Source organism: Salarias fasciatus, chromosome 23 (assembly GCF_902148845.1).
Source record: "Salarias fasciatus chromosome 23, fSalaFa1.1, whole genome shotgun sequence".
NCBI lineage: Eukaryota > Metazoa > Chordata > Actinopteri > Blenniiformes > Blenniidae > Salarias > Salarias fasciatus.
In genome coordinates this window covers 33,290,755-33,313,399 of record NC_043766.1, presented here as the reverse complement: position 1 = coordinate 33,313,399, position 22,645 = coordinate 33,290,755, and the positions used below count along the sequence as shown (strand labels likewise).

General features: G+C 46.9%; 1 protein-coding gene across 3 annotated transcripts in view; it reads right to left on the bottom strand.

Annotated features, from left to right (window-relative positions):
• The window catches only part of LOC115381379 (pre-B-cell leukemia transcription factor 1), a 78,512-nt gene extending 57,168 nt beyond the window's left edge, over positions 1-21,344 (bottom strand). For 2 of the 3 annotated variants that reach the window (XM_030082712.1, XM_030082711.1), the window contains exons 1-2: positions 21,114-21,344; positions 20,549-20,622 (exon numbers count right to left, since the gene is read on the bottom strand). In XM_030082712.1, coding sequence (XP_029938572.1) covers positions 20,549-20,622; positions 21,114-21,301 — 262 coding nt within the window. In that variant the 5' untranslated portion in view covers positions 21,302-21,344. The remainder of the gene's footprint in view (positions 1-20,548; positions 20,623-21,113) is intronic. The other variant, XM_030082710.1, reaches the window with a different exon arrangement.
• Positions 21,345-22,645: the final 1,301 nt, after the last annotated feature.

Sequence of the window (22,645 nt, the reverse complement as noted above, 5' to 3'; positions counted from 1 at the left end):
AGAGAGAGAGAGAGAGAGAGAGAGAGCGAGGGATGGGGGTGGAAAAGAAACAACATGCGTCGTCTTTAGCAGTGTCAACGAAGTGGAGCAATCCGTGCTCAGCTTGTTTTATTTCCGCTGCTGAGGGAATCCACAGGGCTTTGGTGCCCCAAGGTAGTTTCCTTCTTAGCACTTTGTGAATCATACAGCCAAAAAAACAGTGTGTGTGTGTGTGTGTGTGTGTGTGTGTGTGTGTGTGTGTGTGTGTGTGTGTGTGTGTGTGTGTGTGTGCAAGAGTGCTTTACATGGAATGCAAAATGTTGACTCTGAAGAGAAAGGTTGAGAGTTTTAAAAAAAGGAAAAGGGCATGAATAAATTGACAATGGCAGCATAATGAATATTTGATTTGGAACTATTTATGGAAGCAGAGGACATTTTGGAATGTAGCTGCCAGAAATAACAATATGCTATATGTGCCAAGACTAAAGACTGAATTAGACCAAAGAAGCAGCCATGCGGAGATCTCCTCATTCATTTTTCAGGACAGGGCCGCATTACAAAGAAAATGCATTGTCATGTATCTCTGCAGAAGGAAATCAAGCCTTGAGAGGAGTAAAAACTTTACAAAAAGGCAGCTGTACAGCACAGTAACACCTCCTGTCAAAGTCCAGGACTCTTTTCTTGTCACCAGCCCTCCCTCCCTCCTCTTGTGGCTGTCGGCTTGACTCACGCTGCGACTCCTGAGCTTTCTAAGTAGCTCGGTGTCGAGGCCACACCCCTCGTTAGTGGGGAGGGTTCATTATGCAAATGATCCTGCTGGAGCGGTATCAACGAGGCGCACGCTCCGTTATCATTTTCTGCCGCCGGGGCTCTTCTTCTCCCCGATCGCTCATACGGAATCATGGCCTAATAGCATCCCATTAACATAATTGCCAGCACAACTAGTGTTCCGTGTCTCAGAGCCACTCTGCTGCTCTGCCAGCCGAAAACCGAGAGAGAGACAGAGGAGGATGAGAGGAGGGAGGGCGGCGGAGGTGAGGATGAGGGGAGGGAAAGAAAAAATTTAATTAACACATTGGCCACTCCCTCCCCACAGCAAATGTCTGTTTTTCTTCCTCTCCAAACAGAGGTGAGAGGGCAGCGCTCCTCTTGCTCGCGGAGACCTTGGGAGAGCTGCTGGGAGCCGGCGAGGCGCTCAATATCCCTCCGACGAGCTCCAGGCACGCTCAAACCCGCTCTGCCAGGCAAAATAAAACCCCCATTATTTTTTAATTAATCCTTAATTAAAATATATTACAGCGCTGATTCCTCAGATCTCTCCTAATGCGAAGATGCGGCCCGTTTGAGCATATTTACACATCTTTAATTAAAGCTGCACATTCTTTCAGGCTAACAAGCTGCACATGCCGAGGAGCTGGAGACCAACCAAAACACCGCCGTGGTCCCGCTAAGGACGAAACACGTCCATTAAAGGATTCACTGCAGCATCATCCACGGAGGGGATCGGCCGGGCGGGTGGGGGTGCTGGGGGTCTGCAGCAGGGAGCCATAATCACGCACCTCGCTCCTCCTGCATGCTGCCATTACCACGCCCCCAGCTCACCTCTCCGCACAGCCACCCAGCACTGCCTGATGAATTGATTGACACCATTTTCCATCTTCCAGGCCTGTCAGAGGAGAGAGAGAGGGAGAGAGAGGGGGGGAGCTAGAGCAAGAGAGAGAGGGAGAGAGCCATGCAAGGCAGGCTGCAGCACTGTGGTCACTACTGTAATGGGTCCCCACAAGGAAAAAGGACATATAGAAGCAGATTCTATACTACAGCACGACCCTCGCTGCACTAAAGCATCTCTCTTTGATGCCAGCATCTTCTGACTCCAAGTCAACATGACTTTTTCCCTGATACTATTCACTATTTTCTCAATATCTGGTCGTTAGGAAGATTTTAATTCACAATGTTGCCTCAGTAAGTGAAACCTTGTGCTTATGTATCAGCATGCTTTCAAAACAGCGCCGTGGCTGAGGCAGTCCGTCACTCCGGCGCTCACTTTGACTTTGATATACTTCTGGTTTTGCCACTGCTGAGCACTGTTCCTGCTTCTCCTCTTCAGACGTGAGGACAGATTAGATGCTAAAGTGACTCACCGGTCCTTATCAGGACTGGACAGGCTGCAGATGTTCACTGTAGGTTCAGATTTATCTGCAGCACAGCGCCGTGTTTTCTGAACGCCTGCCAAGGCCCCGTCTGCACAGTGTTTCTCCTGAAAACGCACCGTTTCTGCCGAGGAACAGTTCAGCAACATAATGAAAGCAATGTCTGTTTGCACAGAAACAGCAGAAACAGTGAAGATGAAGCAGTTTTCATGCCGGGCCACTAGTTAACTAGTTACCTGTGCTCAGGCACAGCAGCTGCTGTTCCTCTGTCTACACAGAGATGGAGGCCTGAGCATTTTCACAAAGTTCCAGCTTGCAATCAGTTTTCTAAAAGTTGTGTTTTCAGTGGCTCTGAACACCAGTAAGCTTGTAAACAGGGTGTCAGACTGTGCCAGACATCAGTACAACACAAACCAACCTAAACCAAAACTTTCTGTATCCAGAGGAGTTGTTGTGCAAATACAAGCTGGCTAGCTAATGCAAATGTGCACAATACTGAGCACGAATAAGTATGTGTCATACTTGAATTTCTGGTATTGGTGCTTCTGATGTACAAACACTGTCGCTATCTAAGGTTATTTTATTTTATACAGTATCGTAAATTCACAATCACAACAGTTAAGGCCAATTAGACATGACATGGTTTGTAATGTTTTCCCTGTTTGCTTTTTTTCTCCAAAGGATTATTCCTTCCAAAGCTATCATTAGCTTTCTGAAGCAGTGCTCAGGTCAAACTGAATCTGTCCCGAGTTCAGAACAACTGATACCTCCCTAGAATGTGGCAGCATCCAGCTCCATGTTTGCTACATGCTTTAGCATCAAAACAACAGGATTCAGAGCGTGAGTATCCCACAGGCACAAATCCACCTCGACACGAGCTCTGTCAATGCGGAGTAAACGCAAGAAATCTGCTTCCCCGCTGAAGCCTCACAGCTCAATAACACGTCTGGCCTCGTTACGCTTATCACAATGACAACTAAATAAGCACAATTAGCAATCATCCAGACATCCACGCCGCTGCCTCCGCCAATTCCACTCCCCAAATTATTCTGGAGATCCAGAATGTTAAAAGCAGCACTTCTTCATCAAGTGGCAGAGGACAATCTCACAAATCATGAAAGTAAAGCGGAGGTTAAAGCAGCATGTCGACATCAGAGGCAGCTGTGGAGCTGCAGCTTCAGACTCATTGCCGCTCCAGAGAGGTGGCTTTCCTCTGTGCTCACTGCTGCTGGTTCATTTTTCTTTAATTGAGAGATTAAAAGTTCACTTGTTCTCAGTGGTCAGGAAATCAAGCCTCTCTCAGTAATAACCACTTAAAACAAACACACATGCACAAACTGTTTTCTCTCTTTCTCTCAGCCCCTTTTAATTTGACACCTTGAGCTGGGGGTAACTAGGTGAGGAGGCAAAGAGCCGCAGAGGAATTCATTAGGCGCGCCACTGCAGGGTCCTGGCTCGGAGCGTTAATGACATTGGAGGATAGGGAAACGAGACAGCCCAGACGCAAAATGAAATAAACATGAGGACTGTCAGTTCTGACAGCACCGGCTGAGGAAATAAAAGTGTGTGTGTCTGTGTGTGTGTGTGTGTGTGTGTGAGGGGAAAGGGTGGGAGGAAGGGTGAGGGGAGTGGGAGGTTGGCGGGGGGGACAAAGTCATTTGGGCCAGAGACCTCCAGCCCCGTTAAGATCAGACCAGACAAGACGGCTTATGGACCAAAACAATATTAATGTGGGAGCACAATCATCCTCACCAGGCTCTGCGGTTCACACTGACAGAGACTCTGCGCACGTGCACGTGCGTGTGTGCGCACGTGTGCTAGCATTGATCTTTCCGGGCTTTGCTCTTCATATCATTAAAAATATCCATCATCCATCGGTCCTGCAGCATTCAGATACACGACTGCAATTAAATTATTAATGTCACACTGCCCCCCCCCCCCCCCCTCCCCCCGCTCACCCACCACCAACATAGAAACCGCACTTCTAATGCGGCTGCTGAAAGACATTAAATATACAGCAATCTTTGTCTGGCCGTGCTGCGGATCAATTTAGATGCTGGACAAAAATAACACTCAAACTGGGACAGCAGTGGCGGCGGCGGGGGGACGCGGTGGCCAGGTGGGGGGACCGGGAGCCAACAATGGCGGGTCTTGTTGTGTTCGTCAGGATGACCCAGCACTGGCAAGATAGCCAGATCAGAGAGCTTCTCTTGATCGGCGGGGAAGAGGAGATTCGTCGACAGGTAACGGGAGCTGTGCTCCGCTCCACTGTTTTCCTCGCTGTGCTCTGTCGCGCTGATGATGTCATCAACGTGGGACAAACGTAACCACGCAGCTCGCCTGCAGGCGATTAGACCCGGGTCTGCAGGCGGTGGGAAATGAGTCAATTGCTGATCGTTAGCGGGTCGACACGCTAGTTTGTGCGGGAAAGGGGTTTATCTTCACACTTCAACCATGTCTGGACTTCACTGGGTTTGAGCAACAAGCTAATGCTACTAAACTGCTTCAGCTCAGGCACTGCAGACATACTTGTTGCAGTCTTTGTTAAAGAATAGTCCAACAGGGTTTTTTCCCCATTCACCCTTTGGCAGATTTTTATTCTTTAAAATCCAAAACCTGTTAATCTGTTGCCTCATTTTGTTATTTAGATGTGTGCTACAACTATAACAACAACAACAACAACGTGCTTAAATGAGCTGGTGTGGAGGTCCAGTGGCTGAGGGGGAAGAAATGCACTGTTTCACGGTGTTGGGGAGACGTTTTAACTTTGGGATCAGGAGTCCGTTCTACAATAAACAATCCACACTCCTAACATGCATTTACTGAACTTCAACCACAGCTTTACGATAAACAAAATACACACAGCTTTCATAAACCACCTGCTGGTAGACTGTAGATTTCTGTCTGGATGAAACCGGTCAATAAAGTCTCTGGATATTAATTTTTGTATCCAAGTAAAAATGCGTCAGTGACTCAGATGACTGAACCCTTTCTTCTTCATGTATTTCCAACCCAATGCAGTTTTTTTTTTTTTTTTAATTCCTCAAGCTCAATTATCTGAAGTGACTCTAATTAACCAAGTAAGTTTTAGTTCCAAAAAAAAAAAAAAAAAAAATCCATTTAAATGTTTGTAATATTCAATGCCTTTGACATTTAAAAAGTTAACTTTTTGGGTTGTCACTGAAAAATTTCAACACCTGCATGTTGGTTCGGACTAATTTGACATCGACGGTTTTTAAATTCAGTCTTAAAAACCACTGCAATAGAAATCTGCTGCCCCTATTGTCAGTGTCAAGCTGACCAAGTCACATTGTAATGTCCCACAAAAACTAAAATCATCTCTTAAATAGGCTAAAAATTTGACTGGATGTCTTTAAAAAGCTGTTCCAATCCTGTTAAATGATGCTGATCAACGTATCTCGTCGTGGATGGATGAATGGATGAGTGGATGGAGGGATGTTTGGATGATAGATGGTTATTTTCAAACAGACAGGAAAACGCTGAACACGTCTCTAAAGAGCGACCTGGCCCACCCAGTAGAGGAGTCCAGACCTCGGTTCAGTCCCATCCCAGCCAATCTGTGACACCGGCGCTGAATCGATACGTTTCATTTCATCCTCATCATGCTGTTTGTGTACCTCGTTGGAAACGGGTACAAACATCAATACAAATACACGGAGACAATATGTCCCCATTGAACAAACTGTACCATTGTCTTTCAGCCGGAGACTCCATAAGACAATTGAAGAGGGGGAGGGGAGGAGGGTGGGGGTGTTGTCAACTAAAAGAATTGCTGAAAAAAAACCCCAAAACAAAACAAAAACAGCATTGCATACAAAGAGAGCGAGTGGTGCTCTGGGAGCTGGAGTGAGTAACGGTTTGTGTTTGGAAGGCCTCTTCATGAGAGCCTTTCATCCTCGTTCCTCAAAGGACACAATAAAGCTGTCAGTCAGGGTGTCAGTCACTCAGGACCGCAGCCCCCCTCCGTAACGCTCTCGGACTGGGACTAGTCTCCTCTGGTGGATGCTGCATATCTGACATGAACGCTCTCTCTCTCTCTCTCTCTCTCTCTCTCTCTCTCTCTCTCTCTCTCTCTCTCTCCCTCTCTCTCTCAGGCTGATGTGGGCTTCGGTCTCCTGCGATATGGCGACTGCGAACGGGTGGCAGAGATGACCCTTCTTTCCCAGACGCTCAGCTTCAAGCGCCGGACTCAGTTTGCAAGCAGGCATCTGTGTGTGTGTGTGTGTGTGTGTGTGTGGGGTGGATCGTCGTGGGAAGGCGAGTTGCTGACACCTGTCTTTCCCGGGACGAGTCTGCTGGCGTGACGTGGGAGAGCGGGCGTAGGCCCGGAGACAGATATGACAGGGTGGTCTGCAAGTGAGACCCACAGCCGGCGGCGAAGGAGCAACCGCCAGCGAGCGAGCGAGAGGGCGAGCGAGGGAGCGAGAGGGCCAAAGAAACCGTGGCTCCCTCGACAACGCTAATCACTGTTGCATGCACGGACCTCTAAAAACACAAACACCACAAATCAAAAGCAGCCCGGGCTGCGTTAGCGGCAGAAATAAAGGCAGCGAGGAGCGTGGAGACTTCAGAACTCCTCAGACAAAGGGAGCGCTCTCCTCTGGTGCAGGATCTGCTCATTATGTCAGCATCCCCTGGCTCTCATATTTCAGCGCACCATCCCTGAGCAGACGCCTTCCTAATTGTTATCGCGGTGTGTGTGTATTAGACAGTCTGAGCTTGATAAAGAAAGAAGAGAAGAAAAAGAGCTGATGAGACTTCTGACCAATAGCTGGAAGAACCCAACAAGTTGTGGACGTCTGGGCGGAGCAGCGGAGGGGCGTGGACGAGCCGGCGGCGCCGCTCGCCATGCACTCTGACCACAGCCAGAACAACATGACAAATCGTCCTACTTTTCCTTTTAATTAATCATGGGTTGCTGACAGCTACCTGTGCCACACATCATCATTAGTCTGGAGGAGAAGGAAGCCCGAGCCCCGGCTAATAAGGGAGGAGGACGCCGCTCATTAACTAATCCCCCTCAGTTTGTTATTGTTTTTTAAGCAACAAAAGCAAGAGCAGAAGGAAAGATCTACACCTTGATCTACTGGACTCTGAGTCAGTTGATTAATCTCATTTCACCGTCTGGGGACGGGGTCAGACAGTAACTAGCAATTAATGTGCCGATACGAGCCATGAAAACCTTTACTGGCGACTTTAGATGACGAGGCTTGATGATGCACTGCGAGGTTTGCAAGGCTGTAAAAAAACACATTTCTTTTTCAAAGCTATGGGAAAGCAGCACTTTTTTTTTTTTTTTTTTTTTTTTAGCAGAGAGAAACATACCATTAAAAATTACTTTTTTCTTTATTTTGGTCATGCTGCCATATAATTCAATGGATAAAACTCAAGGTCAGAGCCTAAAACCATCTGCTGTATGTATTAAAAACAGTGACGATCACAACTCGCACGATGCATTTTGACTGGAAAGATGTTCCCATTATAGCCTTAAAGACCAAAATGACAAAGTGTCTGGTGAAAACAACTCAAAAAAAGAAAGGTTAGATTCCATTTCCCTGCTTTTAGCAAATAAATAGTTTTAATGTGCGACACCAATTGATCTCTTTTCCAATCCAATGACAAGTAAAGGCATCGATAACATCGCTGATTTCCATATGATCGGTATATTTATTTTTATAATAACCCAAAATGAGAGGTTAGATTTAAAACCTAATACCATAATATTCTGGTATCTATTTATTCAGACTGTGTCCTACAAGCTGCAATCAGGCCTTTTACGCCAAATTTCTTTTACAATCCAAGGCGGCGTCCAGTGAAATATCCAGAAGAATGCAGGCGCGACAATAAAAATCATTGTTGTCGTCTGGCAGGGGGAGCCGGCGCTGCCTCTCAGGACTCGGGAAGCCTGTGTGTGATTGACAGCTCCATCTTAACAGGGGCCATCCGGCAGAACAGGCAGAAAGAGAGAGGCCGTCCCCGCCCACCCAGCCCAATTTGCTTAGAGAATAGTCGCCGGCGTGGAATAAATAAAAGCAAAATCAGCTGTCTTCCAGCGCAATGCCTCTTAGACTTCTCTTTTATGTTCGGGAATACTGACTCCAGGCGACTTCTAATTGGACTTATTGTTTATCACAGTGGGTTTATGCTTTACCTTCCATGCAGCCGCTTTAACAACCATCCATATGTTGTTTAATGCAAAGTGTTGGTCTTATCTTATGCATAAAGGGATAATTACCAGCCTCGCAGGGCAATAAACACAATATTACACCGAGCCTCTTGGAACTGAAAGAGAAAGGTATTTGGGGTGAGACAGACTGCATGCAGCGGGAGCAGAGCTTGATAGATATCATCCACAACGTTAATATAAAAAAAAAAGCTGTTAGGGTAATAGCCTTCCTGAACTCACACAAATAAATGTCCCACAGCCTGAGCTGACAAAGTTAAAAATGAAGAGAGATGTGGCAATGTAAAATTCTCTACAAGCTGTTAATATTTCATGAGTAGCTGTTCTGACACTGTCACTGTCTACCTAATTTGTATGGCAAGCAAGGAGAGGGGGAAATGAAGAGAAGGGAGGGAGGGAGGAGAAAGAGGGGGGAAGAGAGAGAGAGAGAAATAGATAAAGATATAAGATGAAGGCAGGAAAGTGTCTCCAAATAGACTTCAGTATGTGCCGAGCCGGCCGACAGTGAATTTTTGGGAAGTCAGCATGGTACAAAGAACATTTGAAATGGCCCATTTAACAGCACTGTACTCCACTCCCAGCCGATGCCACCATTTGCATACTTCAAATCAGATGAAGATGGATGGGGAAAATCAGTGTCACTGAGATGAGCATTTTATCAAGGTTACACTATCCTCCAAACTCCTAAAACCACTTTATCTCGTCTCTGTTGTCAGAATATTAACTTATCAACACAATCTCTTTACAGCGGAGGCAGGAGCCGGGGGTATTTATCAGCTCGGATAGCAGTGACAGAGGGCAGCCAGCTGGCTCTTTAAACTCAAGCTAATGATTACTGTGATTATCAATTAAAAAAACCTTACTTTTTAATCACCCGACTCATCGTGCGGTCGACGAAATGTCAGCAAATAGTCACAAAGTGCCCATCATGATTTCACTTGGCTCACGGCGATGCTCCTGATGGCTTGTTTTATCGGACTGACATTAAAAATAGCCATGTGCTCACTCTACGTGCACAGAAAATAGCCACGCTGCCACGCAGACAGATAAAATGTACATACAATGGTTCAAAGCCTTTTTTAATTGACTAACTTAAACAGTTTAATAAATGAGAACTTGTCAAAAAGACACTATTCAGTTGTAATTTCATAGCTGTTTTCCTGTATTGAAGCTATGCACCTGATCAGATTGTTTTAATGAGAAATTATTATATTAAAAAGCTTTGAGGATCACCAGAACAATTAAACATTCACTCCTAATTTTTTATCAATTCTAAAAATATGGGTGAATCTGTTGCTCGATAGCAACCAAGTGACTGTAGCAACAAAGTAGAGCGACAGTTTTAAAAAAGGTGAAGATATTAATCTAATCAGGAAAGTAGTAAAGAAAGCTACGCCTGAAATCAACATGAAATCAACACAGTCGAACTCAGAATGCTTTTTAAAACCAAACCAAAGAATTGCCGTCATGTTTGAATTACTGTGTATATCCATATGGCTGATAGTCGCCGATCAGTAAATGTAAGTAGTAGGAACCAAAACGTGAGCGTGAGATTCTAATAGATTTAGATATTTTAAAGGTGCATTTATTCCCTACGCATAAAGAAAAGAGCGCAGGAGACGTGACGAGAACCTTTGCTGTTCGTTATTCACTTCCGATCTAAACGCCAGCTCGTGGATCCTGCGTTCCCGACGGCAGCAGAATAGAAGTTAACCCAACTGAAGACAGGCACAGTGCGGCCAGTGAGCTGTAATATCCGCTACTGTGAGTCTCACACACATAATTCTATAATTTCTGACAAATTCTCAATAATTTTATGTGTTGAGAATAAAACTGTCGGGTATATTATGCAGGGTTTTTTACCAGCGTTGTTTATTGTCTCACTTGGATGGAGCTGCCGCCCCCTGGGAGAGGTATTAATGGGACTATTTCACCGCCTCCTCTACATTCTTGACTCCAATACTGGTCAAATCACAACCTATCCAGCTCAGCAGTCCATGTTTAGTGAAACATAATTATATCTCTGGCTGTCAGCCTACAGAATCATTCCCTTTGTCTGCATGATTAGCTGCCGGCTCCTCATTACAGAGGTGCGGACTGAGCGTCCATTTCAAGCCTTTGTGAGTCCCACCTTTACCTCGCCGCTAATCATAAAAATGTCACGGCGGCGGCGGAACACGGCGGGCCCACGGGGAGATCTAACAGGAACGGCGCGCTCGGGGCCGGAGCTAACAGGGGCAGACACGGCCGGCGGTTACACTCCGGAGGTGGGGGGGGGACTCTCTGACGGCGTCAGGCTGAAAGTGACTCCGACCGAGTGCACATCCTCTGTTTATCCTCTGCCGGTGTGCCGTTGCACGACACAGACAAAATGACAGACCATTTATAAAGCAGGAAGAGGAGGTAACTACAGTAAGCATAAGCTATTTCGGGAAGAGGATGTCTGCAAATAACAAAGCGCTGTCAAACTCAAACGGGCCCGGAGTGAGGTAAAAATCTACTAAATGACTCGAGCGGGACGAGAGAGGCGAAGAAAACCCGAGCAGACCACAAACAACAACGGCGCAATTAATCACACGATTTCAACTCTCCCGCCAAAAACCACAATGCATTTCTGCAGCGGAGCATTTGTTTCCTTGCAGGAGGGGAGCCATCAACCTTGCCCCCACCCCAGCTCTTTTTTTTTTTTTTCCTGTTGTGCCACATTGCATGACAGTTTATTTTGGGAGGCGCAGGTTGGCACCTGGGACACAAAGCTGACAAAGCATTCAGTGTCACTTCGATGAAGCCAGTTGGTGCCGTGACAATGCCTCCGGCCACGCAGCCCTACAAGATGGACAACACTGCGCTGAGTATCTTGGCAAAGGCGGGCAGAACGGAGGCATCAGCTGTTCGCACAATTTCATCTTCAGGACCGGGGAAACAAAGCGACACGCACACTCCCAGATTAGAGCCTGGGTCCCACCTCCGGTTACCGGACATTAATAAAACCTGAACCGCCGCGATGGTGAACCGTTCGCCCGTCCAGGGTGTTCCCTTGGCTTCAGCCCAATGCATGCTGGGAATAGATCCAGCTCCTCCTGCTCCCTAAATAGGACCGAGTGGACAAGACAATAGCTGCATGAATGAGAGTCCCAGCGAGGGCGAAACCAACACACACACTCTTTCCCATAAGCCATCAGATCATTCAGCAGATCTGATTTCCGTTTCAGAGCTTTTTCACCATGTCTTGCTGAGACTTCCAAGTCTTTAATGTTTAGTGTCTTTAACTGGATTCGTGATTTCCACTTTCAATCCGGCAGCAGGCAGCACCGGGCTCATCGACCCCCTTCAATCAGTGGTCAACATAAGACCTGATCTTAAACTAGGATGTGGGTAACAAGTAGCCCTTCATATTACTTTATAACCCTGGAAGTAGGGCTGAACGATATGGGCAAAATTTCATATCTCGATATCCATGCCAGATATCTCGATATCGATACGATATATTACAATGGATTCAGTGAAAGTTAAGCATTTTTCAGAAAAATAAAAACATCATAATACGATGTAAAAAAAGAAAAGCAGTTTTATTTATGAGAACTCACTGCCACTACCACCAAACTCGTTTGTGCAGATTCTGCAACCGCCCTCTGTCATCAGCTGTCAACCAGTAAACGAGGTGTGTGGTTGGCTGGCCTTACCTGTGCATGGACAAGCTTACATGCAGGGCAAGCAGGGGAAATCTTGATATCGTTGATTTTGAGAAACTAATGTCCTGAATGTTCATATCACGATATCGATATGATAACGATATATCGTTCAGCCCTACCTGGAAGCATCTCTCAGGTCCAAGAAGCTGGACTCTGTCGTCAATTTGGAATACTTCACATGAGCCCACTTTAAGTGACGAACCTAATAACGAGAGACGAGGTCACGGCTCGCCCATCCATCTACCCCGAAATCCTCCACATGCTTCATACAGTCCACATGTGACACGCTTCACTGTTTTCTCCAGTTTGAACCACTTAAACAAGAACTGGTCACAGCGAACATATTACATATGATCACATGTTCATCAACCTAAGTGTTTATTTTTCTTATTTTTGACAAAGGACAGCTCCTTACTCTGCAGTTTGCAGTACTGTGAATTGATTCAACACAGTCAGGTAACGACAAACACCCCAAAATAATACTCTTAGCTAGTGATTTTAGCAGTGAGGACTAAACTTTAGCTAGTGAGGCTATGTGAGTGTCTACAGTACGCACAGGGCAGTGTGTAGCATCTATGTACACACTGCTGTATGCATACAGTAGACCGAGGCGCCGAGCTGTTGATGCGTGTGTCAGTCAGACTTTAATCATGTTTAGCATGCAGCATCACTGGTGTGTGAACCCTGAAACTCTTTAGCATGTAGCATGTAGCATGTAGCACGACTCATTTTTCCATACTGAGCAGCTAAACTAATGAGCAACATGGTGCTAACTCTACTGTACTATCACTTCATATTTTGTCAGAACATAATTTACATATAAGACTCACCGGGGTGTATTTGGGATCTTTTATGAGTTTGAGCATTGAACCTGATACCCGACACTGCTATCGTACAAAACAGCTATTTCATCTGCCCTTTTAATGAGAAATTTAAATAATGAGATGTCGGTGCCTTCTTCTACTCCTGATGACCAGAGATGTTTTCTTTCTTCCAAACCAGCAAATCGCCTTCTTGATGTAATTTAATCTTCTGGTTAAATTCCAGTTAAAAGTGACTCATGACGCCACCATGTGGCACACAGGGGAATCACCATTAAGGCAGGCTTCAGGTTAGATGCTACTTAAGCTGATAACTTTTTATAATAAAGTAAATACTCAATGCTGATGTGACAATAAAACTTTTTTTTTAATTAAAACTCACATCCTGTTGATTATTTTATTACGTTAAGCAGTTTGTCTTGGGAAATCCTGAACTTTAATGAAAGTAGGAAGGCCAAACCGGATGGACTGTACTGGTCTGAACCATTACAAGCGTTCAAAGCGAGAAGGTGAGCGCACACCTGGAAACCACCGTCAGAAATGACTGGGACTGAACGGGAGTTCAGGACTGATCAACCGAATGTGCTGTAATTTCAGGATGAGCTGCAGGGCTGATGGCGTGACGCGATCCCCGGGATGGGGTGAAATCTAAAAGGTTACGTTAACGGAAAACAAAAACCTGTAAATACACTGCCTCACACACACACACACACACACACACACACACACACACACACACACACACACACACACACACTCCTAACTGCCTCCTGGCTGAACAGTGAAAGCATATCCTGTTTCTCATAATGCAGCGGCGACTTGAGTGCGAGATAAGATTACCGGCCGCTTCGAAAAGAGACGTGCACGCCAAGCGGAGACCGCGCTCCAGCACCCGTGCCGCGAAGTGACAGAGCAACTGCTTTGCTGTGTTAAATATCAGATGCAAATGAAAAGAGAAAATCTATCATGACTCTAATGTGGCCTGATAGGAGGGGGCGCACTCTCAGCTGAGGAGCCGAGCGGCGCGAGGAGGGTGATGTATGGAGGAGCTGGATGAGAGGTGAAAAGCGTAGCGAGACGGACGGAGGGAGGGAGGGAGGGGGCGCGGGGCGGATTGCTGGAAGGGAAGGGAAGGAGGTGAGGCAGAGGGAGGGTGGGGAGAGCCAAGCAGTCCTGCCAGACTCCTGAGAGCCCAGGGCAAAAGTGGAATAAATGTTGATTAGTGTTGATTTTGTCCAACGAGCACCCGGCAACTGACAGTGGGACTAAGCTGCAGCGAAAGGGAACCATTAATCTTGGTCTGGTTTAAGTAGTGTATATTAATTTGTGTCATTTCCACTACGTGGAGAGAGGCCTCCCTCTCTCTCCCTCTCTCTCTCGCTCTTCCTCCTCCCCTCCAGTGTTTGAAAAAGCCGTGGCAGCTCCAGCCTCTTTCACAGTGAACATACAGTGGGAGCCTGGAGGGTGGCGTCTGCACAGCAGCAGCAGGGGGAAAGTGGAGGAAATGAGATTCCAAACACTATATTATGGAAAATGAACTCCTGGGGGGGCTGCTGGGTCGCTTGCTATGGCCACCGCTTTCAAATGTGCCATTGCATGTTCAATTTAACGTGCATAACAAATTTGCAGACTTGATTAAATTCGTAACATATTAAGGAAGCCGGGGTGGAGGAGGAGGAGGAGGAGGAGGGGGAGGAAGGGGGGAGGCAGGATAAAAGGGCAGAACAGACCTGTAGGGGCTGCTCCCAGAGAGCGAGCGCTGATGGAGGTAAATGGCAGAAAAGCTATATTTTAGCCGTCGTCGTCGACATTCAGGTAAAAGATTGAGGCTTGTGCTCTTTTACAAGTTCTCCGTTCTGTAATCTCCGCCTGTCTCTCAGGCTGAGTGTAATTTTTCGATGAGCTGCTGCATTCTGATGGCCTTCGGCGAAGAGGAGGGAGGGAAAGAAAATCAGTCATCGGTTGGGGGGAAATTCAAAAGTTAAAAATACGAAAACAGTTTCCTTTACGAGACAAGGGAACATCGCGGCGGAGAAGCCTTTCCTGGATATATTTAAAAAAGGAAAGGATCACTTCTCCTGCTACATGCGATGTCAGTGTTAATTAACAAACGGCAGCACAGTAAGATTCTTATAATTAAGCTCCTTAATATGATTAACATGTATCAATTAGGCCACTGACAATTTGCATAATGTATAATGTAACCACATTGTTCCGTACTGTAATGGCATTAACTCGCCATTTACGGTGCTGTCACTCAGCGATGGCGCTCCGATTGGGCATCGGGAGGGAAAAGTCGCCGTGCGCCTTCTGCTGCTTAATCACAGCACATTATCCCCCCACAGTTGTCAACATCCTGAGAGCAGAATTAGACTTGGGCTCTTCCTCTTTCTTCCTCGCTCTCTCGGGCTCGGTGGATGATTAAGCGGGAGAAATTGGGGAAACAGCTGTGGCGGCCACCTTGGCACCCCCCCTCCCCTCCTGCAACCCCCCCACCCCCCCACCCGAATGCTGCTGCTGCTGCTGCTGCAATGGTGACAAAAGCTGCCACGGCGCGAGGACGGTATCTGCTGGCGTTTACAGCGGCTCCTAACAACTGGAGGCCGCTCCAGAGGGGAATCACCCAAACAAAGCTCCCTGGGCCGCAGCTGAGCGCCGCTGCCATCCCTCACCACGGCCTGGCGTTCCACACACCCGGTGATGAATGAGTCAAACCGGCTCTTTTTAATGCGCTCAAGCGCCTGTTGATTGCTTCAATTGACAGACGACCCGCTTGGTCAATAAACTGCAGACTAAAGTGCTGCTTCCATACACATTTACTTCTTTTTTTCCTTTTAAGGATGGCGAGTCAAGTTGTAAAAATAAATGATCGTCCCTGTTCCATTGAGAATTAATCTGTTGATTTGCTGAATTAGCAGATGCCAGTTCATTTCCTGAGTTTTGAAGGTTTCGGTTTTCCTGGTGTCAAAGACACCAAACGACCAAAAACACATTAAAGCCTGGAAATTCTAGCCGCTTCACTTGAATTCTGTTGGGTTTTCTTACACAAAATAAGACGTTTCTATGTGTAAAATGATGTAATTTACTCAATAAACATGATACTTTTTCAATTCACTGCAAATACTTTCCTCTGTGACCTGTTTGAAAACCAAGTGAAACTCCTTAAATGTCAAATGTGGAAACATCAAGCCAGTAAACAACTGTTGTTTTGTTTAGAAAAACATTCTCTATCTACTATGAACCTATAAAATAACTCCTCGGTCTCGTCGTGACTTACTTTAAGAGATTGATGAGCAGTTATTCTCTCATTTTAGTAAATCATTTTCACAAACAGTTAAGCCGACTACATCGCGGACGCTCGGAGGACTCGGTGAAATAAACATCTGAAACCAGCTGAAGACGGTTCTGCTGCTGAATGCTAAGAGACAGCCAGGCAAAGCGGAGAGCTTCAACAGAGGATTTCTCCTCCGAGCAGTGGAGGGAAAACCTTTTCCGCCGGGCTGACGCTGCTATAATCAACATTCAGTACTACGCCAAAGCTACGAAGCCCCGTCGTCAATACAACCCGACCCATTGATGAGACGGAGACGCCGTGACTGTCATTTACAGGCATGCTAAGAGAGCTAAGTGAAATCTGCTGACTGTCAGTGGCAAACCAAAGTATGAAAAGAGAAGCTAGAGAGAGGGAACATTTGATATATTTTTTTCTCTTCGGTCTCTTTTTTTCCCCCGTCACTCCTCCTCTAATGAATTGACCCATTGTTTGAGCGGAGCGCCGGGTTATATCACATCTCACACATTACATCACAGCCGATCACCTTGAAGGCCGCTCCAAACTGTTTTCACAGCGGCGCGCGGCGGCGCTGAGCTATGCTCGGCCTCCGTAATACAAATAGGCAGATGCCAAGCATCCCGAGCGCTCTGACAAATCAATGTAGTGTAGACTTCCACGCACCTTCCATAATCAGACCTCTGGCTCATTTCACCCTGTCAAACGCTGCTCGGCCGCCCGCCGTAAAACACCCCATTTTCACCCTTCAAAAAATAACATTACATCACTCGCCCAGTCATTTTTATAAATGGAGGATCCCCTAGGCTCGAAACCTTACACTACACAAACAAGGGGCCAGGAGAAGGCTGGCCCTTTTGTTGAGGTTGAGGGGAAAGAAAAAATTAAACAGCAAGTCAGAGCGGCGCGCTCAGCGAGCGGCTCGGCCCAGCAGAGGCTTTTTTTTTTTTTTTTGTTTGACTCCGCATGAGATTTATGATTTTGATCAAGTGTTTACAGAGGTCAAGGCAGCTCATTTTCCCAATCAGTTTGTCAGGCATTTGTTTATCTGCAGAGGGCCGTTTTTCATCAATCACAGCTGAAAAGTGACGGCCGGCCATGTGCCGCGCAGACAGACGGATAGGTGGGAGCTAGCGCTCCGCTTCTCTGTGCTCGCCGCGCCTGATGCCGGGCTTTGTGGGAGGCTGAAGTTATCAACGGCGCAACGGAGCCGGAGTCAGACCGCCGGGTGCTTTGCTGCTGGGTCTCGGTGAGGGGAGGCAGCGCGGCGCCGCGTTGCTAGGATGAACGCCACCACAGACAAACACCGCTGCTTCTACCTCCGCTCCACATTTCACACACACACACGGACAATTAATATGCTTCATACATTTTATGCTTCGCTTCCTTTTAGGAAGGCACCGCGCCACACACACACACACACACGCGTGCACGCACACACACGCACGCACACACACACGGAATCAGAAAAGCAGCATTCCTTTGAAGTGAAAAAGACAGCCCAAATATGCCTGGAATGAAACTGGGTAAAGACGATGCCTGTCAAACATTAGAAAAAAGAAAGAGGGGGGAAGGAAACCCCCTGAAAAAGGGGTTTAAAGAAAGTGTTCCCTCCAATTATGTGTCAGAGAAGTATTCTGCTTGTTTATGATGCACAGCTTTTCTCCTTCACTTCATCTCCGCTATATAAGAAACAAGAAAAGAAGAATAAAAGACAGAGAGTGGGCTGGGAGAAGCCGGGGCCCTGGATCAGCGCGGAGTCCTGCAGGTGCTGTCAGCCGCCCGGAGACACGGCCGGGACTGGATGCAAAATAAACACACACACACGAGCAGCAGCAGGCAGCGAGCAGCAGCTCGCCGGATTCACGCCGTCTTCCTCCGCGAGGGGAAGATGCTACCGAGGACGGCGGGCTACAGCTGGAAGGAGCCGTTTGAGGTCCAGACTCAGAACACTCACCAAGCAGAGGCTCAGTTAAACACCGAGAACCTGTGAGTGAATAAAACACTGAACCGCCAGCATATAATCTGATAAAACAACAGCTTCCCCTCCAAAATAAAACCTAACAGTCTCACTGGGGCTTCCTTCAGTCCTCCAGGTCCAGGACTGATGTTTGGGACTTGAGACAACATTTCAGGAAGAATCTGAAGCTTCATCAATACATATTTTAATCCTCTTAATTGACTTCAGATGCTGACACAAGTAACAGCAACGGGAATGCAAAACCAACTCTCTCCTGCAGTAGAGTTCACATAATATATTTTTTCTTAATATGATATTCATTGCAAGCCACAGAACAAATGGGGTTATTTTCACTGAAGGAAGCAAAGAGCAGCCTGGCTAATTTCTATGTCAATATGATCCATATTATCCTGCAATATATGTAGAAAATACCAAAAATAATCCAACAAAATCTCAGCAATGTTGGTGTCGATACATATCAGTTACAATGTATTAATTTAAATTTAAAGCAATGTCAATGAATCTGAGACACTTTTAGACTATAAAGAGAGAAAACCAACTTTCCACCATCAGATATATCAGACTGTAAATATTATAAATAAACTGATTCACAGACAAACCGTTTTCCCAAACGTCTTCCCGTCACGTCCAAATGCAAAATCCCCAATCAACCATTTTCAGGTGCTTCTATTATGAAACTGCTGTAAAATGCCTCCAAGTATTCAAACACTGTGAATTTCAGAGTACAGCTTCATGAGTGATAATTTCTTTTGGACACTTTATACATGAGAGAGAAGATGTGTCTTGTTGCCAGTCTACTTTTATAAAAACACAAACCGGCAGCACAGCTGAAGTGTGGGATCAGTGATCTCGATCACAGAGCAGGGGAAAAGCTCAGAACGACGGCTGAAGAGTCGACTCTCAGCGTGTTCAGCTAAACTAGTTTCTGAATGAAAACCATCAAACTTGAGGAACACGTGTGGTGAACCCCCGTCTCTCTCTCTCTCTCTCTCTCTCTCTCTCTCCCTGCTGGCGAAGCAACAACAAAGCCGAGCAGCAGCAGCCCGAGCGGCGGCCCGGGTCTCCACAGGATGCACACCTCGCGTTTATAGGCTGGCGGCTCGGAGCCAGAAGAGAGACGGGCGTGCAGGCAGGAGGAAGTCCGAGGCACTCGGAGCTCCCACCAGCGCCGAACTTTGGATGAACTCCCGAGGAGCGCCAGGGAGTAAAACACTATACATAACCTTGTCACTACAACCCCCAACTCTCAAAAAAAAGAAAAGAAAAAAACCTCTCAAGACAACAGAGAGAAGTGTGAGGCAGCAGGCTGGAGGAGCCTCTTCCTCCCTCCTCTCCACCCAGACGCCGACCCTGCTCCAGCAGAGAGCGCCAGGCTCCAGGCGGGGTCGCCAGGGGTGCGAGGCACAGAGCTGAACCTCAACGAGGACCCCAGTGAGAGCAGCAGGTGAGGTGGGGATCACACACACACACACACACCGGGGAGGGAACAATATAAACATGCTGCCTTCGCAGAGGTCAAGGATGAGCGTGAGGCTCATTGCAAGGAAGCACGGCTACTGACTGCTCGCTCTGAAGGCGTCCTGCTGCAGGAGATAAGATCTAACCTGGGCCGAATGAAAGAAAATGTGACGGCGGGAACACACACATACACACACACACATACAGAAGAAAAAAAAAACAACATATCCTATGTTATTTCCAGTCCTTCCAATTATCCTGCTGACACACTCTCACTCAAGAGTGCTTTAATGGAGCGACACAATACATAATAGAAGGAGACGCATTCATCAGGCTTGACAGTTAAACTCACACGAGGGGAGACGTCAGCGCGCCCGGCGACAATCCTGCTCAATACTCTATTACTCCACAATAACATCAAAAAGTCCTCATTCTTGTTTTGACACCATAATTGATAAGGACTGCTGGAGGTAATTGTCCACAGGTCTTATTGTAGCAGGGTGCTGGGGGGAGGTGGAGGAGGGTGGAGGAGGGAAAAGGCAGACTTAAAAGCTTGCATGAGGAAACACACATCCGTACATGTCAGGGAAATTTAAATGGAGAATTGTGTTGTGACTGAATACTGAACATCAGGTGCCACAATGGGATTATGAGCCTGAATATCACACACACACACACACACACACACACACACACACACACACACACACACACACACACACACACACACACACACAGGTATAATGAGTGTCTTTATGTGAGCAGCTCCCTAACACACAGCTGAATTTGTCCCGTCTGAGCTGCTGGAGAGAGGCAGCCCTGTGTGTGTGTGTGTGTGTGTGTGTGTGTGTGTGTGTGTGTGTGTGTGTGTGTGTGTGTGTGTGTGTGTGTGCGGGGAGCCGCGTTGGAAAGTAAGTTGGGAGCTCCTCTAATTGGGGGAATTGTTGCAGGAAATCGGTGTGTGAAGACGTACCTGTTTTCTCTTTGATTTCGCACAAGACATTGAAAAGAGCTGGCTTCATTCTGTGACAGTTCAGCGCGTGTTTCCTGCAAACGAGGCGAGAAGCTGCATGAGTGACTCAATAACAGTAATTTAAAGGATTAATTCCAACTACTTCAGAAATATTTTTTTAAGTAACCGAAAAGAATATTTTAAAATTATTCCAATGAAAAATATTTTTTTAATAAATGCTTAATAAACAAAGCTTGATAAAACTATTTAAACTTGAAATAGGACAAATGGAAAAGTTTGGGGGCGACAGTTTCAGATATATATTTTTCATAATTATAAGTAGAAAGAGTTAAAAAACTGAAACGGACACGTTGGCAATAAACGCCACTTTAATATGCAGTTTAAGTTATTGAATAATTTTATATGGAGCTTTTTTTTAATGAGGATTAATGAAAAGCGCCGGGACTTTCCACCTGCGTAAATACGCACACGTGACAAATTTAATAGTTTGGACACACACATGTTATTTGTCTACTTTGCCGCCGCCGCCCGCGCCTCCGCCTCCGCCGGCTGTCAGCTGGTTTACCTGGCTTGGGCTTCATCCAGGCTCTGATCCGTGATGGTCATGATTTGCTGTAAAATGTCTCCAATGTCCTGCTTCCTGCCGTCGGCGTCCGTCGCCCCGCCGCCTTCCTGCATGTGCTGCGGCAGGCCGGGGTGCCCTGCCATGCCCACCCCGGCGTGAGAGTGCATCAGCCTCGGCTGCTCGTCCATCGCGGCTTCGCTCTTTCCCCCCCAACCTCCTGCCTTCTAAATTATCGCTCTTTACAATTCTGCAAATATGTATCTAAAAAAAAATTAAAAAGCAATAATATAAAAAAAAAACCCCACAAGTAGGTAAAATCCGGAAATTTGCGCGGCGCACCGGCGTGCGTCTTCTGCTTAAATATTGTTTTAATGTTGCGCACAGCGATCGGGGTTTAAAAAAAGAAAAAAAGAAAAGAAAAAAAGAGGAGGAGGAGGAGGGAAAGCGGAGAAAATGAGCCCTCCGTGCTCTCTGTCTGTCAGCTGGTCGGAGCTGAATGTGAAATCTGATCTGCGCTGCCGGAGAAGGCTGTGCGTAAAGAGAGATAGGCTGCTGCTTTCTACAACCGACACGCTCGTTTTCTTGTAATGTCGCGCAGTCATCCAAACATCCCTCCTCCTTCCCGTCCACCTGTCCTCTCCCTCTCTCTCTATCTCTCTCTCTCTCACACACACACACACTCTCTCTCTCTCTCCCTCTCTCTCTGTCTGTGCAGTTACCAGGTTAAAAAAAAAAGAGGGAAAGTGGCTGCGAGGAATCAGAAGTGTGGATTTATTTGGCTCACTCCATCCCCTCTCAGCTTTTGTCATGTACTGTAACAGGCTGGGGCGGAGGGAGGGGAGCAGCGCCGCTCTCTGACTCCGCCCCGGCGACATGAGTGGGAATACAGCCTACTGTAAGACCGCTTAGCCCCACCTTGAGGTACCTCTTGTGAAACGTCGATTATCGGGACTGAGGGCGCTGGATGCAGAGAAGTTGGGGAGAGATGCGCAGCCGGAGCGTGATGGATGGAGCCCCGTCTCTAAATAAATAACCATGCTCGACACGAGAGGTCTGCTTCTCCGTCTGACCTCCTCCAGAGCCTCCGCCGCCTCCTCGGGAGGCCATTTCATTTCCACGCCGTGCCAAGATAAGGCGCGCCGATACGGAGCTGGAGCCGGAGCCCTCTCGTTTGTTAAAAAATAAATGACACAGATAATGTAGGTAACGATTTATGGCCGGGAGAATCCATCTGCTAATGAGACGTAATGAAAAACACCTTTCTGATATCATGAATTTTTCATGTGGGCGTTGGGAGCGCGGCCTTGCTGCGGAGGTGCACTTGTTTTGTAGTGAGTGGGCACTCTGTTCATTCATTTTCAGGTATGTTGCCGGGCGCCGCTTGGCTGACTTTGGCAGGGTCCTCCTAATGTAAGGCGGTGACCCATGTTGCGCAGCCAAGCAGCAAGGCCCGAGTGTGTCTGGCCAGGCTGAAAAGTGCCCTTCAGGCCTAGTGCTGCCTCACTGCCGCTGCTCCCCCTTCGCCACTGAGA